This window comes from Scomber scombrus, chromosome 2, assembly GCF_963691925.1.
Source record: "Scomber scombrus chromosome 2, fScoSco1.1, whole genome shotgun sequence".
Classification (NCBI taxonomy): Eukaryota; Metazoa; Chordata; class Actinopteri; order Scombriformes; family Scombridae; genus Scomber; species Scomber scombrus.
The window spans coordinates 5,431,527-5,453,856 of NC_084971.1; the positions used below are offsets into that span (position 1 = coordinate 5,431,527).

Below are 22,330 nucleotides of genomic sequence, written 5' to 3' on the forward strand. Positions count from 1 at the left end.
ATGACCTCGGTGAGTATGACCTGAGCAGGTAAACAGAAGCACAAGAGCAACACAACACACTTTGCGTAACTGAAGCCCGTTTCCTGATTTGAAGATAATCGTTTGGCTTGACTACTGAAAACTGTTTCCACTGACATAAATCTCAGCCCGGCTCCTAGAGGACACAAGTAGGTGGGGCTATTTTCACTGATACACACACACTTTCCATCATGACTTACCCAATAAAGAAAAAGTCAGTGGAATGTCATTTTTGACTTCAAAGATTTGATGCAATTGACAAATTCCACAACTTTTCACTTATGACAGTTCTGTGGTCTTCTGAAGTACTGAACCTGTGGAACAAAGCTGCTGTAGACTATAGAGGAACTGTGTCGAGTCTGAAAATAATAAAAATAACCCTGATAACATTATCTCGGTCTGAGCTTGGAAACATAACATAAAAACCAGCAAGTCTGGGGTTGAACTGAAGGCAGTTTTACCAGGAAAAACACTATCCAGATGTGTTGTGGGAATTGTAAGATCCAGTAAGCTTGACTAATACTTGAGGACAATTTTGACTGTTGTTTAACATTTTTAAATTTGACTAGTCACATCCAAATTAATGGAGGTTTAAAACAGGGTATCTGCACATTTTTTAATGACTTTTAAATCTTTTTAAAACCTCTTTAAATAAGAAATAATACCATTGCTGAGACGTATAATAATGCAAAAGCAGGATCTTACTGTTGCAGTGGGTTGAAATTGAGCTAATTTTGAAGTAATTTATATTGGACTGCAACTAATGATTAGTTTCATTCTAGTTGATTGGTTGCTTATGTAAAATAATCAGAAAATAATGATAATGATAAATAACACCAACTGAACAATATAATTACACACACAAAAAAGTAGTGCCTTAACACCTACAATTCAAAACATTGCAAGACATTTTTAGACCTTGAATATCAAAAACTAAATCTAGATATTTTATTGTTAAATATTTTAAACCATCTTTATCAATTAGAGGTAAAACTAACAATTATTTTCATTATCAGTTCATCTGGAGATTGTCTTCTCAGTAAATATTATGGTTGATTATGAAAAGTTGTTTTCTGTCACTTAACTTATTGATTAGCATCAATAAAGCTAGGAGTAAAAATGAATTACATGTAATGTAATATTGTAATTATACAAATTCTAAAGCACCACTTAAATTTCAAGATCATTTCATTTCAATATATATATATATATATATATATATATATATGTAATATGATTGAGAAAAAAATATCCTGTAAGTCAATATAATGAGAAACCTTCTCATAATGAGACATGAATAAGTCATAAAATAAGCCATTATTTTTAGTTAATATTGTGAGAAAGTTTCTTATTATAATGACCTACATATTTTTTCCCCATCACATTGGCAGAAATGGACTTCCATAGTTGAGAACACAGTTAACTCTCGACTGCAAAAGAGATATTCAGGTGTACTTGACTTTCCCCAGTAGAGCCTGAAGACTATAACATTCACAGTATTGATGTTTGAAAAAAATGTATCACTCTAATTCAAATGAATCCCAGTCTTAATACTTGAAATATATCTTAAAATACTCAATATTCCTGATGATTATTTTTCTAGTTCAGAAATATTCAATTAGTCAACAAAACATAATCTGCTGTTCATACGTGACGTGTTAGAGCTCAAAAACATATATAATGCTGATTTACACAAATCACCACACCAAGCACCACAGCGTCATTTTGTTTCAAAAGCAAACGTCAAAACCAAAGCCAAAATCCGGTGTTGTATTTGGTTTATTTCACTGATTTCATCTCCTGTCTTATAAACCACAGGCAGCAAAGCAGTCTAAAGTCACAGAGACAAACCTGATTGTTTTTTCCTTTCTTACTACTTTGTTAAAGTCTCTTCTTTTTCTCCAGGTCTAAAATCTTAAAACTCAAAGCAGGATACTTAGAGATGAAAGTGATTGGGGGGGCTTTTGGCTGAGAGCCGGTGGAGCAGTCCAGGGGGCTGCTAACACCACGGAGAGAGAGCGCTGGAGCTCAGTGACTGGGTGGATGGTGGGGGACTGATGTGGTGACTGATCCTACAGTCAGTTATATGGACTGTGTGTGTTTCCAGTTCACAGTAGGGGGGCGTGATAGAAAAGGGGGGCGTGGCGAGAGAGACTTAAGTGCAATGTGTGTGTGTGTGTATGAGTGTGTGAGGCTAAGGCCATCCCCATTCTCTTCCTTTCACGTCACTGAGGCCAAGGCGAACAAAATACCAGCAGAATTAAAAACATAAAATGACACATTAACAAAAAGAGAAACATGATTAAAAAAAAGAGGAGAAAAAAAGGTTAAATAAGCAAAGGCTGCAGCCCCAGAGAAGAGAGGCACGTCCATGGTGATAATGCACATACACGGGCATCTATACCAAACCGCACCATCATCTCTGGAGTGACGCTCCGCTCAGCCCGCGGGGGAGGAGGGGGGGGTCACGTGACCGACCTCGCCCGTCCATCATGCTGCGGACGGCGGGAGGCAGCGGGTTTGAGGTTGGTTGAGGTACCTGAGCGAGAGTTGAGGACTTGAAACCTGATACAACGAGCGTGTACAGGTACAGGAGTTAAAGAGAGAGCGCCGCAACACGCTTTCTGCCTCATAAACTTTGTTAAAGGAAATCAAACCGAAAAAACCTCTGGCAATAAAAACTAAATAAAAACTCAAAGACAGGAAGAAAAAAACAAACCTTACAGAGAGGTTTGATCAAAAATGAAAAAGCGTCCAAATTGCGGGCCGGCAGGTGATCCCTGGTGTGATGAGCCACATGGCCTAAAGTACTCCTAAATCTACAGTACTGTGTGCTCAAAGGAGGTCTAGAAACATGAAAGCTGCCTCGCTGGGTATTCAAGAGCCAGAAAAAGCTGGAAGCCACAGAGGAGCTGGACCGGACTGGCACACAAAGGGCAAAACAAACAAAACGTTTGCTTTTGGGACCTGTGTCATCATGACTAATGTGATCAGCCCAAAAATTATTTTATTATTATTTTTCCTTCTTTTTGATTCTACACTGGAGGGATTTGGACTGTTCTGATTAATAATAGAAAGTTTAGACAATCACAGGAAGACCAATTTAATTGATACATTTCCTGTCACTGATGTGAGCGTCACCGATGGGGTAAATAAAACACACCCATCTGCTACTCCCAGAATACAAAAAGAAACCCAAGGAGGATTTTACTGCAGTGAATGGAAATGAGTGTATTGCTGTAGCGAGGCACCTACGGGTGCTTCGGGGACAATCACAACCCACTATCAGCAGTGTGTCATGCTGCTATCGCCTTCTCTGAAGTGATTTTTTTCTGTCCGAAAAATTCATGGGAAGATCTTGAGGCTGACTCATGGGAGGTGTTTATTGCTTTGTGGGGCAGATAGGCGGGTACTGCAGGCTCCTTGAAGCATTGGATTGGGGGTTGAGTTTAGAATTGACCGCTCTAGTTCCTCCTCTCACTGTGCTGGGTATAAAGGTGTGTATCATCCACGGGGCGATGGACGTCTTCCCTTATTATAAGCTATGAGTTGAACAAATAAACCAACAAAAACACTGTGAAACCCCCCCAAGCAACAACGGGGGGGGGGGGGGGGGGGGTTCACGGAAAAATATGTTTATGTTTGGCACGCTGGGGTAAAGAAAGCAGGGAGGAGAGTCCAAGCATGGTGGCGGGCGTCATTTTTTTGGGGGGCATCACTTAAAGTCCAAGGCTATAAAGTCCCGCTGTGGGGCACATCTGTATGTGCTATAATCCACTGTAACACACACACACACACACACACACACACACACACACACACACACACACACACACACACACACACACACAGACACACACACACACACACACACACACACACACACACACACACACACACACACACACACAAGCATGCACAAACAAACACTCATCACGTCTGCCTTGTGTTGACATGTCGGGCAAAAAAACCAAACAAAAACAAAAAAAACCGACCCCAGTCCACCGTCTCTGGGTGTGTGTTGGAGGCGGTGCAGCCAATAGCAACACTGTGTGTCCGTCGGCCGTTTTAAATGAATTCCTAAACACACTGCGCTCCAGCAGAGGGTAAGTCCTTGTTTCCTGCACCAGTGAATTTGTTTTTAACAGTGTGTGTATGTTGTCCTCTGGGGGGCGAAATTCCCTCCCCCTCGCCCACACATCTGGTTGGAAGAAGAGGGGGTGGGTGGGGGGTGGGGGGGGTATGTGTCACAGTTCATTTTACAGGTAGTGATGCTCGCTGCGAGGCGAGGAAGAGCCCCAGTGATCGGCGGGTACCACTTCTTATTTTTTTAAAATAGAACCTCTCTTCTTCTGTATACGCTATTTAAATATACACACTCCTCAGCACAGCCAAGTCTACAATCATTAGCTTCATAATAAGAATATGAATAAACAATGAGAATAATAATAATAATAATAATAATAATAATATATATATAGTCGTTTGTAGCATGAGTTTTTGTCAGCAGCCATCACTAGAACATTCAGGGTGCTAATTGCATATTTACAACAAAAACGTCATTTACATCCAGGCGCTCGCGGCCCAGGGTCAGAAGTCATATGTCGTGGTTTTGGCGGGAAGAGAGAGGGAGAGGTGGGTGGTTTGGTGGGTGGTTGGAGGAGGAGGAGGGGGGTGATGAATGCTGGTGTGTTATCTGAGCCTCTTCTCTGCTGAATAGATGGACATGTAGTAGTCGTTGCTGCCTACTGCCAGGTGGGGCTGCAGGGAGAGGAAGAAGAGAGAGAGAGAGAGAGAGAGAGAGAGAGAGAGAGAGAGAGAGAGACAGAGAGAGAGAGTCAGACTTACTTTCACAGAAACTGAGCAAAGGGGGAAAGTCTCAAGTCTAGACGCATTGAGAGTATTGCAATTATGATACAATCTATGCTGGATTTCCTTCACAGATGCAGTGGTAATCTAATGAAGCCTACATTTCCTCATCGTGAGACTAATAAAAGATTATCTTATCTTATCAGCTAATGCAGCACTATAAAGTTACCTAATGCTTACTTTGGTGCCAATGAACTAAAAGTAAAAGATAGTGAGGGGTTCTGTGTGGTTGCTACTGGCTGTTCCAAAGTCGAGGCTGAAATCTAAAGGTGACTTTTACCATCAGGACCCCTCGGCTTTGGAACGACCTGACTGAGGAAATAAGACTAGCAGAATCTGTAACTTCTTCTTAAAACTAATTTCTACACACTTTCTTTTATATGACGTCATTTGTTTATTGTTACTGTCTTGTTGCTCTATACATTTTTTTATTCCGCAACACTTATTAACAACTGTGGTTACTATGGTTACTTAATGCATTGCTATACAGCAACAGTCAAAAGTTTGGACGCACTTTCTCATTCAAAGGAAAGTGAAGGTGTGTCCAAACTACCTAAACTGCATCTCCTGAGAGTAATACTAAGATGATTGATAACTATTGGCCCAGATATGAAACTGTATGAAACCTGTCGTAAGTAAGTAAGTCATCATCAGTACTGATTTACCCAGTGAGGATGGAAAGCTAAACAGCTGATGGCCCCGATCCTTTGTCCCATGAAGCCATCGTAGTACTTTATGTTGCTGATCACATCGCCGTTAGCGTTGTAGACCGCTATGAACTGGTTCATCGATCCACTGGAAACAGAGAGAGAGAGAGAGAGAGAGAGAGAGAGAGAGAGAGAGAGAGAGAGAGAGAGAGAGAGAGAGAGAGAGAGAGAGAGAGAGAGAGAGAGAGAGAGAGAGAGTTGTAAGAGAATGTCTCAGTTTTAAACATCACATCAATCATAACATGCTGTGTTCACTGTATGGGATTGTCTGATGTCAGCTGTATTGTCCAGCTATATATTTTTTGACTTTACTGAAAGCTGATTAGATATAAAGGCAACAAAACAGAAAATCAATATATTTTTCTTTTTCCTTTTTTTTTTTTACTAGGAAGACACAAAAAGAAGACTTCAGTTTTAGCTGATCTTAAAATAGCGGACACTTGAAGACCTTTTCTGAAATAAACTGACCAGGCGAACAGGTTAGCCTGCGGGTGGATGTCCAGGGCTGTTAACCCCTTCACCGTCTGCAGCACGTTAATGGAGTCCGGTGTCCGCGGTTCAAAGAATCGAACGTCTCCGTTAACGCTGGTGGGAGAGGATCAGGGTCAGTGAGGGCCAGAAATCACTTCAGTTCTATGACTGTTAACAGAAAGAGAAAGAACCTACCTGACACTGATAATATGTCCATCTGTCTCCTTCTGTAGATGAGCTTTCACTACCCAGGCTCCGTGCTCTCTGTAGGTCATCACCCGACTATGGAAACACACCACAGAAAGAACTAATTAAACATCATACTATGCAGGAAAAAAAAGCAGAAACAAAAAAACAAACAAAAAACATATTAAACTTGAATTAAAAAATAGGGGTAACATTTACATAAAATGCTGCCTTTATAAGTTAAAAAAAATAAAATCGGCACATATCTGTCAACATATTCACTGATCATATCTGTCATCAGGTCAATACGGGCCGATAACATCTGCTGACTGATATATTGGTTGGGCTCTAATAGCAATTACATAACGCAAAAACTATAAAACCTTGCCTTTTGAGGACTGCTACTGTCACATTATGTGAGAAACACCTGCTCCATGTAATGAAGGTGAGTGACCACTGGGTGGCAGTGTGTGATCATGACAGGAGAAAAATAAGTGCGGTTCTTTGAGCGGCTGAGACGGAATAGAGCAGAAAAACAAAAAACAAAACACAGTCTGATCATCTTTGTAGAACTGAGCTGTGCTTCTACCCATGATGCACTCTGTGAAACTGAGTTTTATATTGTGCTTTTCATTCTGACTGCAGCTGTGACAGGAAGTGCACCTGATCCTCTTTAAAATAGAGTTCACGGTCGAACATTTGAAACATCAAAATTAAGTATTTTTCACTGAAACAAACAGCAGAAGAAATAGAAATAACATTCATACTAAAGCCCAAACATCACTGTTAACTAACATTTCATCAAACATATTTAAAACATGACCTGTACGTGCCCGTCTACTACTCCTTGACTAATCTCAGGGGGGGGCAACATAGATGCTTAAAGATGTAATTCCTTGCCTGAGGGGAACTATTAAATTAGCTTTACTTAAAGATTTATGGGGCACTTCACGGTTTAACTGCTTTGTTTTGCCCCTTTGGGATTGAAATTAAAATAATGTTTAACCAACTGGGGGGGATTCAGTGCCACCAGGGTCCATTAAAAGAGGTGGCAACCCCAAAGGGAGATTTACAGCATGCAATATATAATAAATATAGATTAGAGAAGTGAATAATGTAGGAGTCTGTAGGAATTAAAGCTCTCAGAAACTGCTGTGTGTGTGTTCTTTAGAGTGTTTAAATAACAGTGAGACAGTTAAAAGAGGTTGTAAATGAATAATTATTTAAGCTTCTCTATGATTAGTCAGTGATGAGGTCAAAGGTTACATGAATATCTAAGAGAGAGAGAGAGAGAGAGATTGTGTGTGTTACCATTCATTGGGACCCATTCTCCTATCGAAGACCCGTACAGAGCCGTCACCCAGACCGGCGACGATGAGCGAGCGCTGGGAGTCACATGACAGGCTGGTCACACAGCTGTCTGCTCCTGTCGGGATGTCCTGGTGGACACACAGAGGAATCCCCTTGTAAAGATTCAATTCAAGAAACCTAGCGAGGTAATTTGCTGTTACTACGCTCATTTCACATTTAACGGTCTTTGAAATAATCAATCATGTGCTCTGTTGACTGTTGGCTTGTTTGAAGCTGGACCAAGCATCAATATGCAGCCACAGGCAAGGCTGGGCTATTTGTACTCGTACTCAGTCCATCCATCAAGACAGTGATTAGTACACCGAGGACCATTAGACGTGTAAAGTGAAGGAAAAAAGAAAAAGAAGAAATCCCACTAATGGTGCTGGCACAGCCACAGATTTCCATTAGTTTACCAAAACATGAAGATACAGTTCAGTGGTGAAGCAGCTAAAAACCACAGACATGATTTATTCATGTTAAAGTGTCAGCAGAGTTATTTGGGCTGTTTTTGAGGAATACTGTAATAATACAGTTTTCAGAGTAGCTCCGACCAACAAGACAAGCTTGGTTTTAATTGTGACATCATCTGTTATGCACTAATATTTAGATTGAGGGTACTGCTTCACTGTCAATCAAATGTTAAATTGATGCCTAATGATACAACTGAATATTTTTGTTTGTTGCAGTGGCTCAGGGGTTAGAGAGGGTCGTCCACTAATCAGAAGATCAGCGGTTTGATTTCCAGGTCCTTCAGTCTGCATGTCGATGTGTCCTTGGGCAACATACTGCACCCCAAATTGCTCCCGATGTCTGTGCCAACTATGTATCAATGTGTGAGTGAGAGTTAGTTTCCTCCTGATGAGCAGATTGGCACTCTGCGTGGTAGCCCCTGCCATCAGTGTATGAACGTGTGTGAAGGTGTGTAGTGTAAAAAGTGCTTTAAATGGTCGTAGGTCTAGAAAAGACTCTATAAGTACAGTCATTTACCAATTGACAAACATTCCTCTATATTATGCATTCATGTATTTAATGAGGTGGATTCTGACAATGATTAAATTGCCGTAAAAATATCACCATACTGTGCAGCTGTTCATTTGCTGTTTTAGGTTGAATGCTAATGCTAACTTTTGGCAGGTTTACATTTTTATATATAATCATGCCAGTGTTAGTTGAATTCTAACACTGGCATGATAACATGCCCACATTTGCATGTTCTTATCATGTGTTTGATTACACTACTATTTATGCCATTTTGTACATGTTAGCATGATAACTTTAGCACACAAAGCATTAAGATGAAAGTTCACATACAGGGTTAAAAACAATCACTAACATGATAAAATAAGTCACAACTTTCAGGGTTCACGTGGCTGCAGTTTTTCATTCCAACCAAGCAGGAGCACACCAGCCTCGACTCATTTAATCAACTGATCTCAGTTTTCAGGCAGTTGATTGGTTGACTAGCGTACTGTTGATTGGTCGGATCAAAAACCTGCAGACACATGACCCTTTATGGAATCGTTAGATAATACGACAACAACACTTAGAAGAAGTACTGTGTGTGCCTATAAAGTTTATATATGGGCCTCTCCTTACTGATATTTACTGTGACCTTACTGAGAAAGTGACACATACAAACAGACAGGTGCACTGAGTACCTGGACTTTCATCTCTCTGTCAGTGTCCCAGATCCTGATGACTCGAACATCTCCAGACGTCATGAGGAGACCGGTCTCCTGCTCCCAGTCCACAACCATCCCTGCACCTGCAAAACAGGATGACACAGTAGTTCCAATGCACAGTGCAAACACACAAACATACATGAACACGTGCACACTCCATGAAACATACACCGGTACTGAACGGATTCAATCCAAACATAACAGAAGGCGACTTTTTAATCAAATTAAAACTGAAACGAGCTTCAAAAGCTGCCCAAATGGCTCACATGAGCATCAAATATTTAATGACTGGAAATAATTTGCACACAATATGTGAACTGCCGGTTTCATTTACTGTTTTTAAATGAATTTATAAGTGAACCTCACACACACACACAGCTGTTAAACACACCTAGCATGTGTTTATCCCGGTAATACACAACACACACAATCTGTTAGAGGGTTCGGAAGGCTTTTGTTGCCACATGTAGCGAGTTAAATGAAATATTAGTGCTACAGCTCACTGCACCACTGTGTAAATAATAAATACTGTACAAAGGACTCAACAAAAAGGGGAAACACAGGTCAGTTTATTAAATAACATCATTTTGTTAAAAGAAACGATTAACAAATCTGCATATTAACATTTTTTTTTTCTAATTTCTGAGTGTATAACCATGGGCTTCATGCAGATGGAAGCGTAGTTTTGCATTTTGCAGCCTTCCCATCAAGCTGACCACTGGGAGATGCCAAAGCTGACCCTGGAACTGAGCCTGTCAGCACATTCTGGCTTCAGTGAGTCAAATGGCACACAAGTGAGAGAGTGAAGGGGGAAGACGCTGAAGACAGCAAGACTCACAGCAGGAATCAAATGAGCAGAGCCATCTCAGTCACATTAAGGCCTGCTGGCTAAGTGATGCCTGGCAGAGGCCTCTGGCTGCAGCCTAAGGACATCAGTTTACTTCTAACCAAGTATCTGTTGGATTGTTGAAAAGCCTCTGAAGCCCTGTCTACCTGCAGTGTTCTGATGTTTGAATTAAGTAAGTGTTGCCCAACAAGTTTTGACAATCACGCCTACTTCATGTAGAGATTGACCAGGTGTGCAAAAGTCTAGCTTTTTATTCATTCTTTACACGATTATTTTTTACCACTATTCGTTTGTCCAACAGAGTTAGCCCTTCTCCTCATTTGTGTGATTCATCGCCTCTACGGGCAAAGACCATGGGCAGTTGAAAATATCACGTGACATCACCAAAGCAACCTACGTCATTCTTCAACAAACCACATGACTCTGTGACAACTCTGTGTTTTAGTTAGTATCTGTAATCTTGAAGGCAAAGAAACTACCCAGCAAGGATCTTCTTCTCCAGAGTGATGTTCTTTGGCAAATGAATGCAGAGCCTCCAAACACATTTCAGCCTTTTATTCAACCTTTTCCAACGTCCAACTCCTTTTCTTTCACTTAGCTCGAAACTCCTCAATGTCTTGCAAAGTGCTCGCATCCCACAGAAAATGTTCGGTGAATCTTTCGGGTCTGATGGTAGACCTTTCACCCCTGCTTATGAGTGCGGCTTTTCAGAAAAGGTATAAACACTTGCCTTAAGATGTGGTCTGCTGACCCTTTGTACAAACTACTTTTTCTCTAACATACAGTACTAGTGGACCTGGTTTTATGTGCACTATGCTGGGTGTCTCTGTGTGGCCAACACGTGCAGTCAATGCAGGTGTAGGCGCGTACAGTCCATGTGTTTCTAAATTTCGTCTGTGCACAAATGTCTTACCCACATATAGGTTATGTGAGGACCCTTGAAGACATGGGCAGATGTAAAAATGTCAAAAAAGTCAAAACGGAGTAGCTTTTTCTGCAGCTTTCAGATGCATCTAATGGGTGTTGAAAGACCTTTGTAAGCCTTGGAAACAAAATAATCTTAACTCAAAGTCCATTTAATAGCTTTTCTGAGAGTTTTTAGATGCATCTGTTCTGGAACAGTAATTATTAAAGGCAAAGGTTATTTTGCACTGATCCTTGTGTCTACCCTGTGTTGTTGAACTTGACCATCAGCAGCAGTAGGAAAATGACATTTCCAATACGCCACGGAGCTGAGAAGAGTTCACATGCTCTTTTGATAATGGAAGTTCGTGTGCTGGAGGAAGGAGATAAGGAAGACAGGAGGTACTCCAGAAAACAAAATGCCCATAAACATCCTCTTCTTTCTCTCACTAGGATGCTTTTACCAGGTGGTAAGGCAACAGCATCCTTCTCTCTCTGCTTGAAACTCATCACGGCATGCTTCATTTCCTCCTTCCTGTTTTTTCACGATCAATAACCATCTTCAGCTCACCCACCTGCTTCAATGCTGCATTTTTCCCTCTTAATTGGCTCCTTTCAAACTATTTTGAAGTAAGATAGAAGGATGAAGGCTCTATTACTTTTCTCACAGCCTTTTCAAAACAATAGTGACTATGTGTATTCAGATCCTTTCCCGCTGATTATCTCCTCAGCGTGCCTCCCTTCATGAGTTGTGACTTAGTTTAACTCTCCTCTATCTAACCATCTGTACCGGGGCTTTCTACTGTTCCACTTGGCCTGTGTTGTCAGGAAAACCCGAGCCCCATGTGGTGGCTTCAAATCCTCCATTGTGACGTCAATGGGACCGCTCAGGCATCACGACATCACACTGCCGGTAATGGGAGCGCACGTGGGTGGATAGCATGCGGGGAAAACCACCTCACGGAACTGTGCTCAGTCAGCAGCACGTTCGCACAGTTGCTTGATGCTGGTTCATTTCAGAGGCAGCGAGAGGAAAGGAGGCATTCCCTTTGAAGCTGGCAGCTCCACAATGAGGAAATGTGGGTTACAATGAGAGGGAGTGGAGAACGGAAGATTTCCCTGTTCACACACACAACTGCATGTACTTCCTCTACAATAAAGAGCTTTCTTAAGACTCTGATTCAGTTTTATCCCTCTACTCATTATCCACCCATGTTTTCCTACATGTATAACACAGTGTTTGTGCATGTGTACAAGATCCCCAACTCAGTACTGCTATGGCCAAACTGGCTTTGTGTTGAGGGTGGATGAACCTGCTGCAGACCCTGATCCTCCGTCACTCTTAGGTCTTACAACTATTTTGACCAAGGGCAAGATTTAAGGATAACCCTGATGTGTCACATTTCAGATCTCATTTTGTAGGTCTGGCCATTGTTTCTATCTGTGATAATAACTTACTCATAAAACTGCTGAGATGTCAGAACTCAACAACATTATTAAAAAGAAATAAGCCCAGACAAGAAACCAAGCAGTCAGACAATAAGACTGGTTTTAAGCTATTTGGAAGAGAACGCCAAGGTTCCCACTGTAAACATCCAAAATCCCATCAACATGTGACCTCATACACATGCCCTAATCCCTTAAATATTACTTTCTGATTTCTGAACAAAATGTCAGTTAATGAAAAGGCGACAAATTAATTAGTGGTTTAGATCATTTGGATAAACTGTTTGCTAGATTAAAATCTGTTTAATCAACTGATTTCGGTTCTTATCATCGTCCTGGTGATTTTAGTAGAACATTTTTTTATCCAGGCAGTAATGAACTACAATTATCTTGAGTAATAAAGCAGGGTCCATGCCATGTCAGTTGACATTGCGCTTTGATGGTGTGTATTCTCAGTTTTCCATTAATTGAACACGATCAATATGTTGACTCAGTAAACCAGAGGATTTGGAGCATATGGAGTTCTTGGATCCCAGGGAAGTTTCCCTTTAGCCCAGTTCAGCCTTTCCATTAGTCTTTCAATCCCTTCCATCAATCTCTCTTGCTCTATATCCACCTATCCACTTTCTCTGTTATCCTAATCTTACTTCATCTCTCCTTCATTATTTTCTCCTCTTCAGACAACTGAATCCTCTCTAAGTCCCATCAAAAAAGTTTACTGGGAGTTCAGGGGGTCAGAGTTCACAAATCTGCAACCTCAAACCTGACCCTTGTTTTGTCTCTTGTGGTCATCACCTCTGAAAATGGGAGAAAAATCTGCCTTAAAGGGAACCTTTGTGGGCCTGACTGAGTCTTAGTTACCCACACAGAAATCAATACGTACATGGAGAATGGAGATGGATGATGGAAGAGCGGAAGCAAGGAAGTGTGGGCAATGCTTCCTCAGCTTTAAACCGTACCATTATACAGAGGTGTAGGTAGCTTCAGTGTATATTCTCTAATTATGCCTCTGCTCTTTTTGTCTATGCAAAACAGTTCAAATGTTTTCCCCCAATAATGATGTCAAAAACATTAATTATATTGTTAGGTGGATGGCTTTCCCCTTATTGAATCTTCGTCAAGGGTAATAACGAAGTAGTTTAACCACCACAAACAGTCTGACAGCAGTGGTGCTAGATCATCTTGCTCCTGTGCCAGTGTGCCAAGACAATCCCTAATCTGTTCCTTTGCATAAATATCATTGTTTCAATCCTTTCATTTCTCTGTGGAGAAGGCAACTTCCTTTGTATTCTTACTCTGCACCATTATCTCTAGTGATGGACTAGCTCTCCCACACACTGCAGCTCATTAAACCAGTGCGGCGGCCTTCCTGGTTCTTCTCTCCCTCAGTGTTTTCTCTTCTCTTCCCTTCATCCTGTTTGCTTTGAAAAGGTCTTCCAGGACTCCGGTAATAAACCTTCTCCAGGTATACCAGGCAGTTGCCCGGCATCATGACGTTATGTATGGGAGTGCTCTGACTGGCAGGACACTTCGCTGCCATGGCATTTGTCTAACCTTTGGATGCCGGTCCCTGGCATTCTGAGAGGTAAAAAGCTTTGACCTGCCAGGTTGATATAGACCCAGTGAAATGAGGCATAACCTCCGTGACATTAACACTTACTGACCTAATTATGGTGGACAGGAGACTACCCCTAATTTCTCAAACTACTTTGCATAATTCACAACAGGGGAGTCCTCCAACAGCTGTGAACAGAGCCTGTAATTTTCAGCAGCTGCACACGAAGGCCAAACTTGGAACAAGCTTTCAGGGGACCTTTCATAACCAATTGTATCACATTAGAACTTAATGTCATGTCAATGTCCTTATAAAAATATGGAGCAGAAGATCATCTTGTGTCTGTGATGGATACTGTGGGTGCTCTGCACTTCCGTAAGGTTGGGGGACTCACAAGAATTCAAAAATGAATCACCTAGATCAAAGCAGCAAGACACTGAGATATCCTAACTTTTACTCCTTAGAATGGCTCAAGATCCCAAAATGCTGGGTGCTACAATTCCCATAATGCAACTCTACAGCATCATTTGTTAGACCTCAAGCAAGGTGAGCAAGTCCACAATGTAAAGCTGATTTTCTCTTAAGAATGTGAAGTCTTAAAAACAGTGCTGAGTTATTTGGGACCCACCATACACTGAAACCCCTGCAGCAAACAAAATATAGAGTCCCCTTCAAGACTTTTTGTCTCACTTTCCTGACACTTCCAAGTCATGTTTCTCTTCCGGCTCCTCACCGAGCTCTCGGTTCTGGATTTAGCAAGTTCCCAGAGCCCCGATTTTAACAAGGCACCAGGCAGCGGAGCCAAATGTAGAGCAGGACACAGCGTCTGCTTCCCTTAAGCCAAAGAGATGAGGGCTGCCCTACTTTCACTTATGCAGTCAAAAGAAAAGGGACGGAGAAAAAGAAGGATAACAAAGGATATAACATATCCCTAATCATGAGCAGGACTAAGAATGAACAAAGGGAGGGACGGAGGTAAATGAAGAATGAAAAAAAATAAAATTGGAACATTATTAACAGTATGTGGATCAGACTTTAATTAGATCGGCTCTCAATCTAATCTGCAGAGATGTAAAGACTGTGCTTCACTCCCTCTGACTCCATAACAAACGCAGATGAGAACTCAAATGTGTGTAATGAGTATCTGTGTTTGTATTTTGTTGTGCGTGTGATTGCTACTAGCCTGAAATAAATATGATTATGACCTTCTTTTAGTGCAGTCTCCAACTTTTTGATTTGTTTATCTTCTCTCCATCGAGCCTTATTCTTCCTCTTTATTTTTCCATTTGATTCACAGCCATCTCCACTATCAATCTCTCTGCCTGTCCAACTATTTATCCAACTCTTTTAACCCTCAATCTGACCTTACCTCATAAGACATCTCCCACTTTTACCCAGAAGGCACTTCCCTCTTGTTTTTGCCCAAATCTCTCCTTCCCCTCTCTCCTCCAGTGACATTCGTTGCATACTAATGCAACAGCAGCTGCAGGAATAGTTCTCCAGTCTGTGTCAGTCACAGTCCCCTAATTTCACTCATACCTCTGGAGTTTAACAGGCTGATCCCTCTGGTGAGACCAACTGGGTGGCTCTGCGCTATTAAAATCACACAGCACCGTCACACTCCCAATCAAACACTGACACCTTTGGGACCAGCTTAAATTAGTGTATTTTTTTTTAAACATGAGAGAGGCCTTTTTAAGGTGAAGATGAGTAATGGGGGCAGTGGCTGTTTGGAGGACGAACTTGACCTTAACGAAGGCAAAAGCTATTTACTTCTTGCTTACTTTAAAAGTGTCTATCTCAGTGAAGTTTTGTATTTTGATTTCAGCCAAATACCTAGGTGCAAATTAGCTCTGCCACCGACTGTTAGTGAAACCCGTATTCCCCAGACAGTAACTGTCTACATGTAGCTTAGCAACTGTCGGCATGCATAGCACCTCTGATGAACTTGACATTCCTTCACATGCTGAAGCAGAATGTGTGGGGCTATAAGAGTGATACTTGGCATTTTAGTGTGCTTATCTACTCTAACGTATGCTACAATAGTAAATATGCCCTACTAACTAGCTTTCCCCCATACTGTACTACCCTCAGTAGTAACAGAACATTACTACACAATTATTGCATTTTGAGAACTATTATGGTATGCATGTCATAACTAAGAGAACAAATAGATGTGAATGTGTAATTTCAGAAAATACTTTCGGACACCGCCTACAAATCTCACTCAAATAAACATGTCCCAACACTGGAAACAAAAGCATAGCTGTTCAATAAACTAAAGCCTATAGTAGTAAACTACAATACAAGTTATAGCCTGATCAAAATCTACATGGAAATGATGTGAACATGCTTATCATAGCAGCTCAAGTTCCACATAGCCTACTATTGTGCAATCTTCAAATAGATTACTCTATGTGTCTGTAACGCTGTCGGCCTGATTCAGCACTCATTTTCTTTACTTTTTTCACATGTATGCAGCAGTACGCTATCTCTCGTGCAGACTCTCTTCAAATGAGCGAGCCAGCTTACCATGCTTGTTGGGACGATGAACATCCACCGTCACAACAAGCATGATTGGATAGAAAGAAGTCGTGTGAGAAGAGATGTTTTACTATCCCGATGTGTTGGGAAATTTATAGAAAATACTATTATGTTTTTATAAATTGTGTGTGTACTATGTGTTAGAAAATGATCAAATTATCATATATTACAGGACGTTTGGTATTATTGGTAGATCTAGCATTGCTGTCCTGGATGTTATCAGAGTTAAGGTTTGTGGCTCTGTCTGGCTTTTTTTTTTTTTTTTATTTGGGGAAAGTTTGCCTTCAGCAAACCCTGCTAGCATTATCCCCGGGGAGCGTTATCTTCCCCAAACACATTGGTCCTCATCCTACAAGCCTTTACTCTTCTAACATTCAAAGAGAAAAAATACTGCTTAAAAAATGGCAACTGGCATGTTAGAGAAGAAATAACAGTCTGATGTTACATTGCTCCGTATAATACTTAAGAAAGCGGGAATAACTAGCTCTACACTGCAGTGTGAAGAACACTGTGCTGTTTCTTTATTTATATGTCTTCTACATGGTGAGAATGTTGGCTTTTTGTCTGGGGAATGAAACTTTTTGTGTAATATTACGTATGCAGCCATAAACTGCATATTTACGGGTTCACGTTTTAAAATGAGTCAGCTGGAAACATTAAAAGCGAGCCGGAGACAACGTTTTTTTACCGACTCATGGAGCTAACGTTAGCTTGATTAGTTAGTTAGCTACATGTAATAGCGAAGTTGTCATTTTCAGAAAAATAGACGGCGGCTGACTCTTTCTGCTTTTGAGCTCATTGTTTCAAAGTTACGAAGAATACTAAGTGATGAATCTCATGCTGTTATTACTGCAAACTGCATTTATGATAACTGTCTGTCTAGCTTCTAGAAGAGGGCTTGTTAGCATTAGTAGAAATACAGAACTCCAACTTGTTGTTTCTTAGTGAGTTTTCCTAACCTCCATGTGAGTAGCTGGGATGGAGTGATTGAGCATCACTGGACAGATGGAGTGAAGAAGGAGTGGTGTTGGTCAGGGGAATAAAAGAAAACAAAAAGGAGGCACGCTGCTGGCTGTTTAGTGCAACACCTTGGCTTTGGGATCGAGGCAGTAGAGAAAAAAGAATGGCCACACTCACCTCCTTGCTTACTCCTGTCAAGATAGATGGAGACCCTTCTGGCCAGACCTGCGAGCAGGAGGGGAGAGGGAAGGGTGGGGGCAAACGGAAAAGGGGAGGAGGGTGGGAAGGAGAGCGGGAACGCAACAAAGCAAGCAAAAAATTAGAAAGGACCCCTGTGCATGCAGAAACTCGCATTCATGAGTGTACTCCACACACACACACACACACACACACACACACACACACACACACACACACACACACACACACACACACACACACACACACACACACACACACACACACACACACACACCAACAGCAGAGGGATGAACAAGGCTGCTGTTTCCCAGTGTGGCGTCTCCCAAATGAATAACAGTGAGACGCTGGAATCAAAGTGCGTGAGGAGAAAGACAGAAAGAGAGAGAGAGAGAGAGAGAGAGAAAGTTGCTGCCCCCGCATTACAAACAGAGGCTGTGGAAGCTGCACAGGGTCCCCAACCTCCAAGCCTGCAGGACACAGAATCCCAAATCCCTTCACCGCAGGGCAAAAAAGCAGCCAAGAGGGTGGAGCGCTGCTGCTAGAGGACTCTAAATGGTGTGTGTATGTGCTAAAAGCCGGAGCGAGATCAATAGTAACCAATACTTACAGAAATAATTTAACTAGGCATGAAGGTGTGTGCGCTTACAGGAATCACCATAAATCCATCTATGTAATGACATGAAATGGCACAACTGTAGCAAGATTTATTGCTGTGGAGAGTGTACGCCATTGGGAAAACTGCTTGCTGCCTTGTTCAGCCTCTCTCTCTCTCTCTTTCTCTCTCTCTCTCTCTCTCTCTCTATCTCGGAGGGGGTGCACAAAACAATATCAAAGAACCAGCAAAGTAACAACAAGCCAGACAGTCTGAGTTCAAGGAGATGGTTCAATGATGAAAAACGGCACACAAGCATGTCATTGAAGGACAGGGACGGGATGAGTGCGGACAGGTTGTACAGGGACTAGAGTGTGTGTGTGTGTGTGTGTGTGTGTGTGCCAGCATCTCCATGAAAAAAACAAAAAAACGTTCCCAGTCTTGCAGCAACTGCCTACAGAGGTGGAGCAGGTTTTTTGGCAGCACAAAGACAGACTCATGTAATATTTTATCAGGTCTTTGCATTATTAATGCAGACGAGGCGATGCTAAAAGTCTCAAAGATTCCAAAACAAACACATATAATTATCATACTCCAGCTGAAAAACGTTCCAAGAAATGGTAATAATATTATAATTAATACTGGGCCGGGAGGGGAGAGGGCCTGTGTGCATAAAATTGGGAAAACCCTGTGTATGTGTATGTGTGTGTGGGTGTGTGTGGGTGTGTGTGTGTGTGTGTGTGTGTGTGTGTGAGTAAGAGATGCAGAGACGGGGAGTTTTCAGATGATTTTGAAGTTGCCAAGTTGAGAAAAAAAAATTATATTTGAACACCACAAGCTGAAGCCGGACTCTTCAAGTAAAACTTTTCCAGGAAAAGATCTCAAGTGGGTGTTTTTATTAAAATTGATGCCTCCGCTGCAGACTGAATGCAGCACCTATACAGCAACTGTCACTAACGACACATCCCGGATAACAAGCACACCATTAAATGTTAAAGTCTTAGTGAAAACCAGGCTGCGGCTTGCTGTGGGGGAGTCCTCTGCAGAGGATGAGTCTCTCGGGGCGATTTGTGTCGTGAGAGTCACACAGACAGTGATGCTAGTTAAGTGTGTCTCCTCTCTGCGGGTCTCCGCCGAGCTTTGGTGACTCTGCGGCTTTGTAATTATGGAGACATATATATGTGTGCTCGCAGCGTGGGGTCCACACCTCTGCACAGATAACCAGTCAGCCAGTCATTCATCCTGACAGCTCTGCTCTCGTTACTACCAATTAACCAAAAATGTGTCTTATTCTATATGAGATGTGCTCTAAAAAACACTATCTGAAAGCCGTCCACCCACGTGTGCTCATGCTAAAATGATAAAACTTTTTTTAAAATACAAAAGGTAGTTGATTTTTGCATTTATAAAACATATAAAGTATTCAGAAAAAAACAATCATTCCTACGGCTGTCACGCTTTCCCCAAAAACATTCATGACCCAGAAACTATGGCTAGGAAAGCCCTGAGGCAGAGCGATGGAAATGTGGGGCAGTGGAGAGAGTTAAGAGAAAAAGAAAGCTAGAGTGTGTGTGTGTGTGTGTAGGTAACCTAACACAACGAAGAAGTGGGTGGATAACATTGACAAGTGTGTGCTGAGGGTGTCAGTCCTGGTTCAAATATTTGTGTTTAACTCTGCCTCCCAAACTACGAAAGTGTGCCAAAACAGTAGGTAAACATCCACCCAGTCTGAGATTATATTCACATAGCACTAACGACCCTAAAACAATGATTAATCTACCGGTTACATTTTATGATTAATGTGGGATTCCTAACAATGAAATGTAGGCTTCTAGACAGATCTTCAGCTTGGTCAGGTGTGTAAGATGTGATGAATTTGGAACGCGTCGAGAGGGTAAGACAGGTGGAGCTGACAGCAGGGGGTGAGGTTGCTACATTAGTTTTGACTGATGGAGCTAAATGCAGACTCCTGTCAACCAGTGTGGTTCAACCCTGGTTTCACAGTCACTGCAAATCAGTTCTTGTAAAGAAATCGTGACCTACTCTGCTGGACTTCATGTGACTATTATGTCATCATGTGTCTGCAAATACCTGCTGACAACACTGTTAACTTGGTGTTTATGATTAGATCGTGAATTTTGTCATATTCAGTAATTTGAATGGCCTTCTGGTTGGTTGGCAAAAGTTCGATGATTGCTACTCTTACTCTCTATCACTATTTTTGCCAAGTCGTGACATCATTATAACTTCTGTAGGCTACTGCAGAATGGATAGACAATAGCCTAAAGCGCATGTCTGCAGTATTTAAGACATCTGGTTTGACTGGGTTTGATTGAGATGCTTTACAGTACCATGTGATAACTGAGTGTAGAATATTTAGTCTATCCTGATTGATATAAACGGGGTCTACATGTGAGTAGTACAGTGTGTTTCTAAGTCAACACAGATGTTACTGTAGTTAACACTGTAACTTCAATGGATTTCTCAATGTAATGTTCATCGATGGTGAAAATAAACAACGAGTGTTAAGGTTTGTGATATTCATACATTGGGAAGTGCTATGGGAGAATGGGTTTGAAGGAGGCGGGCGGATATTAAAATAGAGCGTCGGTCTTTACTGTGAGCGCTGGTGGAGGGCTGACCTCTGGTAGTGGGCAGCATGTCAGAAAGGCCCTGCCATGCCGTCACCATCTCTGGATTCTTCTGGTCGGCGAAGTTCTTCCAGATACGCAGCGCTCCATCATCTGGGAAGAGTGGAGAGGGGGGGGGGGGGGGGGGGGAGAGATGGGTTAGAGATGGAGAGGGAAGAGAAAAAGTGAGAGCTTGAAAAGAATGCAGATGAAGGTCAAACACTTGCTTGAAATTACATGTTGAACTTCGAGAAAAACCTTGAACTCAGACTCCATCAAAACATGCAACACACAGCGTGACCTGACCATGACTCCTCCCTCACACACACATATACACACAAAAAAAGAATCAATAGAAAATGTAGAGCAGCATCTTAAAAGCCTCTTTGCCTGAAATTGTACTGTCAGTGAGAAACAACCTGAGGCAGGAGTCTTAAACCCCAAATATCTCTGTCAGAAGAGTGAAACACGGCTACGACACACAGCCGCACATAAAACACGGCCGCGCTCTCTTACGAGGAAGCTATTACAATCCATAAAAGTCTCAGCTTGATTTACATGCCGCATTTTACTTTTTTAATGCTGTATATTTTTTATAACTAACGTCCTCCCTGACATCCCTCGTAACATGACTGATGGAGTAAAGCTGAATAAGTGCACATTACGTTTTGATGAGATGGAATTTAAATGTATTAATCCCCCCCGAGTTTTTATCGGGGTTTCGGAAGGTGTGCGAGGAAAATGCGGTGTTCATTTTCATGTTTAACGTCACGCTGTACAAGACAAAACAAAACAACTGTGTGTTTCTGTATGTGTGTGTGTGTGTGTGTGTTTTCTACAGTTGTTCTGGGTTATGAAGATAAAGCCACGGAAGGGTAATTGCTTTGTTCTGTTGATGAAAGATGATGAATACACATGAGTGCTCTGAGTGTGCCTGTTTGTGGGGGGAAAAGTCAAGTGTTTAAGGCTTGTTGTTGCTACAAATGAGTAGCACTGTGATTTCTACTCTGTTGGTGGGTGTGAACACTTGAGCCGCTCGCTGAAGGACTACCTTGAGTTTTTACTCAGCGTAGTAATACATAGACCTGAGTCTTCCATGTGAATGTATGGGTCAGTGACAAATAAGGGTTGGCAAGATGAGCAATTCAAAATTTTTAAAAAAAAATAGTTTTAAAAGCTGCATCAGGTTTGTTAAAATGTACAATTTGTATTTTTGTTGGTTTTTATGTCATTTGAAATGACATTTGCACCATTTAAAAAAAAAACAAAAGTAAGACTGAATGCTCCTGAAAATGTCAAATGATGTAACCACAAAAGAATGATAAATAGTGTACAGTGTATTTAAGTGGACTTATACTAATTATTA

At 41.6% G+C, this 22,330-nt stretch overlaps 1 protein-coding gene across 4 annotated transcripts in view; it reads right to left on the reverse strand.

Moving 5' to 3' along the window:
- Positions 1-1,663: 1,663 nt before the first annotated feature.
- Positions 1,664-22,330, reverse strand: part of rptor (regulatory associated protein of MTOR, complex 1) — a 172,657-nt gene continuing 151,990 nt past the window's right edge. For 2 of the 4 annotated variants that reach the window (XM_062440694.1, XM_062440717.1), the window contains 8 exons: positions 20,953-21,078; positions 17,719-17,766; positions 9,263-9,369; positions 7,563-7,690; positions 6,261-6,347; positions 6,063-6,179; positions 5,553-5,682; positions 1,664-4,779 (listed from right to left, as the gene is read on the reverse strand). In XM_062440694.1, the coding sequence (XP_062296678.1) occupies positions 4,711-4,779; positions 5,553-5,682; positions 6,063-6,179; positions 6,261-6,347; positions 7,563-7,690; positions 9,263-9,369; positions 17,719-17,766; positions 20,953-21,078 (812 nt within the window). In that variant the 3' untranslated portion in view covers positions 1,664-4,710. The remainder of the gene's footprint in view (positions 4,780-5,552; positions 5,683-6,062; positions 6,180-6,260; positions 6,348-7,562; positions 7,691-9,262; positions 9,370-17,718; positions 17,767-20,952; positions 21,079-22,330) is intronic. The other 2 variants (XM_062440702.1, XM_062440710.1) reach the window with 2 other exon arrangements.